At 44.7% G+C, this 12416-nt stretch overlaps 1 protein-coding gene across 1 annotated transcript in view; it reads right to left on the bottom strand.

Annotated features, from left to right (window-relative positions):
* vwa8 (von Willebrand factor A domain containing 8) overlaps positions 1 to 12416 on the bottom strand; it is a 238558-nt gene that overhangs the window by 136100 nt on the left and 90042 nt on the right. The window contains exons 7-8 of the mRNA XM_084309724.1: positions 7739 to 7788; positions 7373 to 7481 (exon numbers count right to left, since the gene is read on the bottom strand). Coding sequence (XP_084165850.1) covers positions 7373 to 7481; positions 7739 to 7788 — 159 coding nt within the window. The remainder of the gene's footprint in view (positions 1 to 7372; positions 7482 to 7738; positions 7789 to 12416) is intronic.

The raw sequence follows: 12416 nt of genomic DNA, 5'->3' as shown, positions 1-12416 counted from the left end.
TTGTTTTTAAATTCTTTAATTCACTTTTGTTTATTTCATAAGGATTTTCCCGACATAATGATACCTGCCCCGACCAGATCCGTGACTCTGTTGCGATACAGATGAATTATCTACTCAGAATAGTATTATAAAGTGGCTATCTTTTTTGCTGTAGATCACTGCTGGTATGTGCGTGCAGAACCTTTATTTCAGCGGGAACTGTAGTATTTATTTGACGTTACTGTACAATATATGTGTATTAAAAGACGGAGCTCTCTTTTATTGTATTATAATAATTATTAATATTAAAAATAAATTAAGAAAGGCATTCTTATTCCAGCATGCATTAATGACACTAACGGGCAACGGCAAAACAGTGGTTAATGGTCTTTATTAGTGTTTGCGGTGTCCAGGCAGCAATGGTCTTTTAGGAAGTTAATATATATAATATCCGACAGTGTACAACACCCTCGGTTTAGTCCATTCTTCCACATTTCATGGGGGTGTCCATTACCGTATATGGTTAATCGGGGCGGTTTTGGTATGCAAATACATGAAAGTGTGCACGAGCCTCGGCGCAGGGCCAAGGTGAGATTCATCATGACAGGTGTGCGTAGAACCTGCGTACGCACGTGTGGTGAATCCCGATTTTTCTGTGCGTGCACTGATTCTACATTCTGTGCTTACGTGTGGAAATAGAACATATTCTACGTCACGTTGATGAATGAGGGCCCAGATCTTCTAGACAGGGTTGTCCTCTGAGCCCAGGACTATTCGCGCTTTCCCTCGAACCATTGGCCCAATTTATTAGGCAATCGGAGGACATCGTCCCCATAATGATCAATAATACACCACACAAAATTGCTCTCTATGCGGATGACCTACTGATTTTTATGGATGACCCTTCCCGGTCGGCCACAAAATTATTGGGAATAATCGACGACTTTGGTCAATTGTCAGGCTTTAAGATTAACTGGAACAAATCAGCCTGCCTACCTCTTAATGAGCTGGCCAAGGCGGTGCGACTACCAGCTGATATCCCCATAGTGGAACATTTTAAATACTTAGGTATAGAGATATTCCCCACGCTGAGTCAAACTACTAAGTACAACTTCACGGGTACTTATGATAAAATACGCCAGGATCTAGACAGATGGTCGTCCCTTCCTAACTCCTTACAAGCCCGAGCTTCCATAATCAAAATGAACGTCCTGCCTAGGATACATTTTGTTAGCTCAATGCTCCCCCTGCCCCCTCCAATAGACCACTGGCGCAAGGTACAATCGATGGTATCTAAGTTTATCTGGAATAACAAACGCCCGAGAATCAAAAGAGCTACTACTCAACGTAGGAAACAAGATGGGGGCCTCGCAATCCCTGATTTTAAGCTTTATTTCTGATCCTTTTCACTAAGACCTCTGATGTGCTGGCTAGACCATGTAGATGCTGTATCTTGGCGCTCATTAGAAGCGGCGGCGGTCTCACCGCTAAGATTGCAGGATGTGGTGTACTCCACTGTCTCTATTTCGAAATGCCGGCTGAGGTATGGACCGATCATAACTCACGTGATCCAAACGTGGCGTAATGTACAGAAGTCGTGTGGGGTTAAATGCCCATGGCACCTGGACTCTCCAATTTTTAATAACCAGCAATTACTTGTTGGGCACAAGCCGGTTAATATTCCTCAATGGCAGAGGAGGGGAGTTCATACTCTGGAGGATATTTATGATAAGAACGGCCTCCGTGCGTTTCAGGACTTAAGAGAATTTTATGATCTTCCCGGCGAGTCCTTCTTTCTTTACCTTCAACTAAGGTCAGCGCTGAGGGCGCATGGCGTGCCGTGGGCTCAAGCTTTGCACCCACACCCCTTCCTCAGGCTCATAGTGGAGAGGTCGACCTCCAGAGGGTTTGTCTCAGACTTTTATACGCTCTTAATTCAATCCACGTATACAAATGTATCATTGGATACAATCTGGCGTGTGGATATCCCGGAGTTGGACCCCGAGTTTGACTGGGGTGATGTTTGGGCAAATGTGGCATTGTCTTCCCGCAACCCCAATCACCAGCAAATTAATTTTAATTATATTCATAGGACCTATCTTACACCTAGGAAGTTATTTGCTATGAGACTGATAACCGACTCTCGGTGCACTTTGTACTCTCAAAAGGCCACTGGCACTTATATGCATATGTATTGGGATTGCCCACCAGTGGCCCGCTTCTGGAGGTCAATAACGGACAAACTTTCAGATCTGTGTGGCTTAACTATCCCATTCACAGCTGTTACGCTACTCCTGAACGATATAACAACACTACCCGCGTCCGTACAACTGAAAAGGGTTGTCCTAGCGGGCGTCACAGCAGCGAAGAAGCTAATAGCATTGAGGTGGAAGGAGCCTGAGAAGCTCACAGTGATTAACTGATCCCTAACACTGTTGGATGTGATTTATCTTGAGATATCCACGGCACGGGTGATTGGGGTAGGGCAGGCTGGGATTGACCTGTGGTTCGCAGCAGCTGAGAAGGTCAGGACCGCCGTGTGCGGCTGAGCGGGGTTGGGGTGCTTGTTCGGGGGAGTCCGGCGGTCTCATGGGAGGGGGAGGAGGAAATGTCTTGTCTGTCTTGTCTTTTGTTATGTCTTGAATTTAACTGGGGATTTTATTGGGGGGCAGCTATTTAGCTATTTCTTCACTATTTGGTCATTTATTAGATAGCCCCCCTTGAAACCTTGAAACCTTGAAATTTTGAAATTTAAAATTTAAAAAGGTTGAACTCTATTTTCTTTTCTTTTTGTCTTTATAATTTATAAATTGTTATTTCTGTATTATTATTGTTTTTGTTATTTTCCTGTGAAGTTCTGTGTATTGTGATTGTGGTTAATGTGTTGTCCTTGTTTCATGTAATTAATAATAAAAAAAAAATTGATAAAAAAAAAGACAATGGATACATAGCAATAATATAAAATATAGATTTAGCTCTACAAACAACCTCACGCACAGTGAACACTTGTAATGAAAAGCTGGCCTCATAGAGTGAGATTAGACGGGCCCCAATGGCCCTGAATGTGTTAAGACCTTTTTAAGACCTTTCACGACCATACTAGCAAAACAATTAAAACACATAGCGACACTGAACTGACGGCTTAACTTGCAGCACATTTAAATTCTCACGCGTTCCACACAAGCTCTCGCCAGACGCACCAAGCTCCCGGTAGCCCCGCAAGAAAACAACGACTTGAATACAAAAACATTTAATATATTTCATATTATTCTCGTTAGTCTGTCTAGAGAGCAGAGAGGAGTCAGGTAGCCTGTTTCCACCAGGCGTTAAGATCCAATCTGGGGGATCCGGTCACAGGCGGATGTCTCTAAGTACGTCAGTTCACACCTGGCATTAGAACGTGTCTCTGTGTGCGTTTCATGTGAAGGATCTCGCTTCCCCGCTCAATATGCAAATAGACACTTAGACCTACGCCTGGATGACTAATGCAAGACAAATGCAAATTAGATACTATAACAAACGCATGCAGCGTTTTCATTGCAATTTACACTGTGAAATCCCTTAGATTTAGGAATCCCTTAACCCTTTCACTACCAGACTTAGGGTTGGGTACCGTTCACATTTGAACCGGTACCTGTGAATCTATACCGGTACTCAACGGTAAATTTTTTCTGTACTTTAGTCTCAAAATTTTTTATCTACCTACCTCAGTTGTAAAAAATAAATTCGAAACTTCAAATGATTTATTATCATTATTATTTATTTAGAACAATTTGTTAATATATATATATATATAATATTGCAGCGAGCATTGTCTGCATCTAGCTTTGTAAAGTGTAACCACACTTGTGACCGCTTTCGGCTTGCCATTGCCCCGACTGCTTTGTTGTTGAATCAAGTAAAATCCTAGGTAAGCGTGTATTGTGTGCATGAACGTTGACGTGAACGTGCGGCACACTTCATAGGTTTGGTTTCGCGGTTGACGTCATCGGACTTAGTACCGACGTGATTCGGTCGATACCCTTAAAAGTACCGGATTCGGTACCCATCCCTAACCACACTACAGAAGGTTAACCCCTTCACTACCACACTACAACAGTCTGTAGTGTGGTAGTGAAGAGGTTAACCTTCTGTAGTGTGGTAGTGAAAGGGTTAAAGAGACTTTTCAAATGCTTCCCATCTATGAGAATGGAGAGGCATCACACAAAGGCTACGTTCACACAAAGGCCTTAGTGCTCAATTCAAATGTATTGCTCAGATCAGATTTATTTTTATGTGGCCAAATGTCAATCTAGAGTGACGTAAAAGTTGCATGAAAGTCGCATGACTGTTCAGACTGAGGTCGCGTTGCAAAGAAATCAGACCTGTATGTGATTTGTATCGTCTTTTGTGTTGTTTGTGATGTTTATTTTTAATTTTTTGGTATTTTGTATTTTGTATTTATTAGTTAAGTTAAGTAAGTATTTCTTATTTGTTATTGTCTTGTCATTATTATTAGTATTGTTATTATTGCTGTTGATGTTGTGTTGTTGTTGATGAAAATAAAAATAAAAATAAAAATGGGGGGGGGGGGGGCCTGTTTTTTTTCATATTATCACAGTTTGAATGGAAATGAAATGATCTGGAGAATGAAAATGGAGACAAGGCTGCTCAGGGTCACATATGCACCGCTCGCCTTGGATCCTCTCTCTCTCTCTCTCTCTCTCTCTCTCTCTCTCTCTCTCTCTCTCTCTCTCTCTCTCTCTCTCTCTCTCTCCCTCTCTCTCTCTCTCTCTTTCTCTCCCTCTCTCTAGCCTGCATTCTGCATGAACGCAGCTTTTCCATTATCCAAATGACCCGAACGCTTGGAGGATATCAGGTAATAAAAGCACTCTCCAGGCAACATCAGTACAGACAGACATCCTTCTTTCCAAGCAGTGAGTTTCTCTCTCCAGTGATGACGGACGTCCACAAAGCCTTTTTACTGCACTCTGCCACTTAGATGATTGTACCGTCTATTTTTATGTCTGCACCGTATGCGTTGCTTTTATTCTGATTATTGTCTATCTTGTGCTCGTTTTATGTCTGCACTTCATGCATTGCTTTTATTTTGTCAATTCTCTGCTCATTTTATGTCAATTGTCTTATGTCCATAATGTCTACATTACTGCTATGAAGCACTTTGGGCTGCAATTCTTATGAAAGGTGCTATAAAAAAATTAAGTTTATTATTATTATTATTATTATTATTATTATTATTATTATTATTATTATTATTATTATTATTATTATTATTATTATTATTATTATTATTATTATTATTACAAAAGCTGATTAAGCCTATCTCATAAAATCACAGCACTCTCCTTGCATAGGCTATTCATACTCTTAATTGCCACTCAACATTAACTCAAGCCTTCACAACCGCCTCACAGCTTTTCCCAGTAGGCCTAGTGTCTGTATGAATTAATGTATCTACAGAAGAAAATAATCACTCTAGGACTTTGCAAACCGGAACCTATGGAAAAACTAAATGTGTCATCGGTGTGAAATGGCTTTGATCAATAATGGTTTTGTGGACGCTTACGATTATGAAAAGGTGTGGCACTACAACATTATAACAGAGGATTCTGATCACATAAAAAAAACTCTATTTTACTTTGGATTTGTATATTTATATATATATATGGTGGGTGTGCAGACATCTTGGATAAAGCCAGCTTACACAATTTGAGAACCAACTGAAGATGAGAAAAAAGGAGGAAGAAATGGAGAGGGGATCATTTAGCCGTCTCTGTGCTCAGCATAGGGAGTGAATGTGTCAGGGAGTCTGTCTAGAGAGCAGACAGGAGTCAGGGAGTCTAGACTAGAGAGCAGACAGGAGTCAGAGAGTCTGTCTAGAGAGCAGACAGGAGTCAGGGAGTCTAGACTAGAGAGCAGACAGGAGTCAGGGAGTCTGTCTAGAGAGCAGACAGGAGTCAGAGAGTCTGTCTAGACAGCAGACAGGAGTCAGGGATTGATTGATTGATTGAAAACTTTATTAACAGATTGCAGAATGGGTACAATACAGTACAGCTCAATACACACAATTGTTAAGGAGATGCAGACCAGAGAAAGACTTTCGTCTTGTTTACATCAGGGTCCCCCATTTTCAATTCATCAGGACATATATGACATACATGACATACAGATAGACAGTACTGCTACATCTATACATTTATGACATACCAGATTTGTAAATACAGTACTGTTTGTGATACAAAAATAGTCCAGAAAAGGGAGTATATACATTTGACGTAAAAACTGTACATTGGAGGAGGTTGGGTGGGGTTGAGTGGGGGGGTTGGGTAGGGAGGGGTTGGGGGGGGGGGGGGAAACACTGTACACCTGTACAAGCAAAACTGTACATTGGGATATTGACAACCATACTAGGTAAATTACTGTACATTGGAGGGGGTCTGGTTAGGACATTTACAGGGGCCAGTTTCGAATTGCAGTCTCCCGTAGGTGTTCCTTGAGAGTGGTTTTGAAAGTGGGTAGTGATTCACATTCCTTTACAGCTTTGGGTAGGGCGTTCCACATTGATGTGGCATAATTGCGAAACGTGTTTAGTCCCTTGTTTGAGCCGAATCTGGGTTTAACATGATTTGTGGAGCTCCCTCTGGTGTTGTGATCGTGGTATTCACTGACCTTTGGGAAGTATTTTGACATGTACATGGGTACCTTGGTCATGTAGTGTATCTTGTAGACCAGGCCCATTGCAAGTTGCTGTACTCTGTCGTCTACTCTAAGCCATCCTAGGTTGTTAAAGTGGGCAGGGGTGAGGTGGGTTCTAGGAGTAAGGTCAAGCAGTAGTCTGACCAGTTTGTTTTGAGATGTTTGTAATTTTGTTTTTAGCGCCTTTGAGGTGCTTTGGTACCATGAGGTGCATGGAGTCTGTCTAGACAGCAGACAGGAGTCAGAGAGTCTCTCTAGAGAGCAGACAGGAGTCAGGGAGTCTAGACTAGAGAGCAGACAGGAGTCAGAGAGTCTGTCTAGAGAGCAGACAGGAGTCAGGGAGTCTAGACTAGAGAGCAGACAGGAGTCAGGGAGTCTGTCTAGAGAGCAGACAGGAGTCAGAGAGTCTGTCTAGACAGCAGACAGGAGTCAGAGAGTCTAGACTAGAGATCAGACAGGAGTCAGGGAGTCTGTCTAGAGAGCAGACAGGAGTCAGAGAGTCTGTCTAGACAGCAGACAGGAGTCAGGGAGTCTAGACTAGAGAGCAGACAGGAGTCAGGGAGTCTGTCTAGAGAGCAGACAGGAGTCAGAGAGTCTGTCTAGACAGCAGACAGGAGTCAGGGAGTCTGTCTAGACAGCAGACAGGAGTCAGAGAGTCTGTTTAGACAGCAGACAGGAGTCAGAGTGTTGGTCTCACCAGCACTCGGAGCGCAGATGGCAGGTTGTCCACGGGGAAGTCGGGCAGACCCAGCGTGGAGGACTCCTGGGAGCAAAGCGTGGTGGCCAGTGAGAGGAGCTGAGACACCCTGAAACACAGGAGAACAGTCAGCCACACGCACCGCTGAGACCTACAGCCACTAGAGCAGAACAGTCAGCCACACGCACCGCTGAGACCTACAGCCACTAGAGCAGAACAGTCAGCACCGCTGAGACCTACAGCCACTACAGCAGAACAGTCAGCCAGACGCACCGCTGAGACCTACAGCCACTACAGAGAGTAACCACAAGCCATTTGAAAAGCTGCTAATAAGAGGGAGGTGTGGGAAGCGCGGCATGGATCTACCTTTCAGCTGGCACGTTCGGTCCTGCTGTGTACAAGAGCTCCAGCTGGTCCTGTCAACAACAAGCGGGCGAGGGAGAGAAGTCAGACAGGGAGGCACTATGGGAGGCCCACTGGTCATCCAGGCTGAATTAAACAGACACCTTGACATAATGGGTCTTGTTTAATACACAAAATACACAGAAATTAGTATGTAGAGCTTTTTAAATATACACTAATTTGTACCTCATATTAGATTAGAACACTTGGAAACAGTTAACAAGTTTCAAGTTCAAGTTCACGCTCCAGAGACTGTGATAGACAAGATAAGTATGAAATAAAATAAAGTAGCATGTAAAAAGAAGTAAAAATAGAGGTCCCAGTGTTCAGTATAGACATATGTACAATATACTATGCAATATACTAATATACAATACTATATAGTGCAAAGCAGAAATGGGATGAGGTACAATTTAGGTACAATTTACAGTAAGGTGTACGAGTTGTAGTGCAAATCCTTTACCAATAAATATAAAGTGTGTTTAGGTGATCTAAAGTGTGGAGTGGGTGCTGCAGTGTGTTGTTTGTTTAAAGTGAGTGTGTGCGTGTGGATGTGTGTGCTGTGTGCATTTGATGGTTGTTGCATAGTGTTTATTGTTCGTTGAGCAGCCTGATGGCCTGGGGATAGAAGCTTCTTCTGAGTCTTTCTGTGCTCGCCTTGAGACTCCGGTATCGCTTGCCTGACCGCAGCAGTTCAAAGAGGCAGTTGTTCGGGTGGCTGGAGTCCTTGATGATTCTCTTAGCCTTACCCCTGCACCGCTTGTTGTAAATGTTCTGGAGGGTGGGAAGCCCCCCTCCAATTGTGCGTTCCGCTGAACGTGTCACTCTTTGTAGTCTGCTTCGGTCTTGTGCAGTGCTATTCCCAAACCAGGAGGTGATGTTGCCAGTCAGGATGCTCTCTATTGTACATGAGTAGAAGTTCTTAAGGATCTTCTGACTGACTTGGAACTTCCTTAGGCACCTGAGGAAGTAGAGGCGTTGTCGTGCCTTCTTCACAACACTGTCAATGTGTGTGGTCCATGTCAAGTCCTCGGATATGTGGGCTCCGAGGTACTTAAAACTGTTCACTCTCTCAACCGGTGCCCCGTTGATGCTGAGGGGGCTGTAGTCCTTGACCCCCGACCTCCTAAAGTCCACAATCATCTCCTTTGTTTTGCTGACGTTCAGGGAGAGTCTGTTCTCCTGGCACCATCCCGCCAGGACCTTGACCTCTTCCAGGTAGGCCCTCTCGTCGTTTGCAGAGATCAGGCCCACCACTACTGTGTCGTCAGCAAATTTGATGATTGTGTTGTTGCTCTGCTGAGCCACAGTCATGGGTGTACAGGGAGTAGAGGAGGGGACTCAGAACACAGCCCTGTGGGGCCCCTATGTTGAGGGTGATGGATGAGGAGGTGCAGTTGCCTGCTCTCACCACCTGGGGTCTGCCCGTCAGGAAGTCCAAGACCCACTGGCAGAGGTCATAGTTCAAGCCCAGGTCCCTGAGCTTGGCTATGAGTTTGGAGAGGACTATGGTATTGAATGCTGAGCTGTAGTCGATGAATAGCATTCTCACATAGTTCCCCTCCCTCTTGTCGAGGTGTGATGCTGCTGTGTGCAGCACATGGGCTATGGCGTCCTCCGTAGAGCTGCCGCGGTATCGGTATTACCGCGGTATTGCTGTTACATCATGCCCACCGCAGAGTTGGGCTGAATACCGCATCACCGCTGTTTTTTATAATAATAATAAAGTACCCTGCTCTCGTTGGGCTTGCGGCTCTGCAGATATACCCTACTTCTCTGTCGAGGTTCCAAGCGACCCTATTGGGTACCAGAAAAGTCACATGAAACACTGCAGACCACTGATTGGTCAGAAGAGATACGCGTCACACGTTGGAGCGTCTTGCAGTGCTTTTACTTCCTGAATGTCAGCCATTGATCAGAGCTCACAGTCACAACACGGCTAATACGTTAGCTCCCACCGGAGACCGGAGTGGATTACCGTCGCTCCTCAGGGAACGAGGCATAATGATTTTACTGCAACGAAATGTTATAATAAAAGCCCTTCGTTCTATACACTTGTCTGATTGAAAACTTTATTAACAGACCGCAGAATGGGTACAACTCGGCACGCTCTGAGCAAAGAAAGGAACTGAGATATGAATTGAGTAACGCTTGCCTTGCTATGGTCCGGTAAATACGCTGATGTTATTGAATGTGTAACTATATAACGTTAATGCCACAAAACGAATGCTTTTGTAATCATAAGTAGTAACGTTATAACAAGAAGAAGAAGAAAGGGTCGGGGGGGTAACCGGCGGGCGCGCCGCTACCACCCCTGCCCGCGACACAGAGGGGAGACTTCGAATCCGTGTTTCACTTTTAATAACGAATGCGTGCTTGCCGAATCCCAAACAATATTCATGCTGCAAAGTCATCCTCTAAAGATAGACATTTAGACTAGAGGCAGGCTATATGCTATAAAGAGTAGACTACAAAAAAAAAATGCATTCAAACTTTTTATTTTTTTTGTGTGTGTGCAAAACCGCAGCGGTAGGAACTATTTCGCAAATTTGTGCGGTAAGGAAAACATCAATACCACGGCAGCTCTAGTCCTCCGTGGACCTGTTGGGGCGGTATGCAAATTGCAGGGGGTCCAGGTTGATGGGGAGGGAGGAACAGATGTAGCCCTTCACTAGCTTCTTAAAGCACTTCATGGCTATGGAGGTGAGAGCTACAGGGTGGTAGTCGTTGAGGCAAGTGGGCGTAGATTTTTTGGGTACAGGGATGATGGTGGACTTCTTCAAACAGGTGGGGATGACAGCCTGTTCTAAGGACAGGTTAAATATGTCAGTGAATACCGGGGCCAGTTGGTCGGCACAGACTTTTAGGACGCGGCCGGGGATACCGTCCGGTCCTGCTGCCTTCCTGATATTCACTTTCTTAAAGGTCCTCCTCACCTCATGTTCTGTTATTTTGAACACTGAATCTCTATCAGCAGCGCCCCCCCCCCCCCCCCCCCCCCCCCCCTCCATTGCAGTGGTTTGTAGGCTGGTGTTGTTATTCACCGCCTCAAACCTCACATAGAAGGTATTGAGTTAATTTGCTAAGGAGATGTCACTGTTCAGCTTGAGGGAGGTGCCTTTGTAATCTGTCATCGTTCTGAGGCCCTGCCACATGCCTCTAGAGTCAGCCTGTTCAAACTGAAGTTCAACTTTGTCCCTATAACGCCGTTTTGCCTCTATTACTGCTCTCCTGACGTTGTATCTTGCCGTCTTGTGTTCATCCATGTTGCCTGTCACAAGCCCGGTGTTGTATGCTGAGGTGCGCACTTTCAGAGCCTCACGGACGGATTTATCTACCCAAGGCTTTTGATTTGGGTAAATTCTAATTGTGGTAGAGGGGATTGTTTCTTCTACCAGAGTACAGACAAAGTCAAGCACCGTTTCAGTGTATTCGTTGAGGTTGTCTGTGTTATCACGGAACACATTCCAGTCTGTGCATTCCAGCGCAGCCTGCAGTGTCTCCTCTGACGTCACAGTCCAATGCTTAACCTCTCGCGATACTACCGGCGTGCGCTTGATACTCTGTTTATACTTTGGCAAAAGAAAGATGGCGGCGTGATCGGACTTACCGAATGGACTAAAAGCCTGTGACTTGTACCCATTCTTAAATTGTGAGTATACATGGTCTAATATGTTCTCGCCTCTGGTGGGACAGGTCACATGTTGATAGAAATTCGGCAACACCTTTTTAAGACATGCGCTGTTGAAATCGCCCAGAACCAAAATAGCAGCGTCTACGTTAGCTGTCTGTTGTTTGTTTACCTCGTCGTGTAGCTTCGAGAGTGTGGCCCCAGTGCTTGCTTGTGGTGGGATGTACACTCCGATCATGATGATGGACGTTAACTCCCACGGGAGAAAGAAGGGTCGGCATTTGATGGTGATAAACTCCAGGTCTGGGGAGCAGTGGTTAGACAATTCCTTTGCGTTGCCTATATCGCACCACTCCTTGTTTACCATGAAAGCTATGCCGCCTCCTCTGGTCTTTAGTGATTCTTCTGCCGTTCGGTCCTTACGGAGAACGAAGAAGTGATCTGCCGGTTCTATTGCATGGTTTGGGACGTCCGGAGACAACCAAGTCTCGGTGAAACAGAGGACGTTGCAGTCCCGAATATGGGACTCTGGAATTGGATCCATGCTCTGATGTCATCCAGTTTGTTTCCTATCGATTGCACATTGGCCAACAATATGCTGGGCATATTGTGCATGTGGTTCTGTGTCGCTTGGATCTCAATCTGTTTCGGAACCCAGTTCTTCTTCCTTGCCGTCGCGCCTTTTCCTTGCCTCGGCCGCAACAAAGGATCTCCGCTGGCCACTGTTGTTGTTCAGCAATCCGATCCAGAGAGCAATCCAGTCGGTAAGTTTTTCTTAATCCAATGTCAATGAGTGACTGACGGTCATACACATATAATGCACCAACAGTTGGTGCAAATAAAACTCTTAAAACTATAAAAATTAACAAAAGTAAGCACAGTCTCGACGGAGCTAACAGAAAGGCGGCCGGTCGGAGCAGCGTCATGACATGTTTTGTGTTTTAAGTTAATTGTGGCACAGTACCTGTAGTTTATAAATATTTACTCAATAAGCCTACTTAACAAGCAGGG

This window comes from Notolepis coatsorum (genome assembly GCF_963971535.1).
Source record: "Notolepis coatsorum genome assembly, chromosome: 3".
Classification (NCBI taxonomy): Eukaryota; Metazoa; Chordata; class Actinopteri; order Aulopiformes; family Paralepididae; genus Notolepis; species Notolepis coatsorum.
This window is presented reverse-complemented; position numbering and strand designations above follow the sequence as displayed.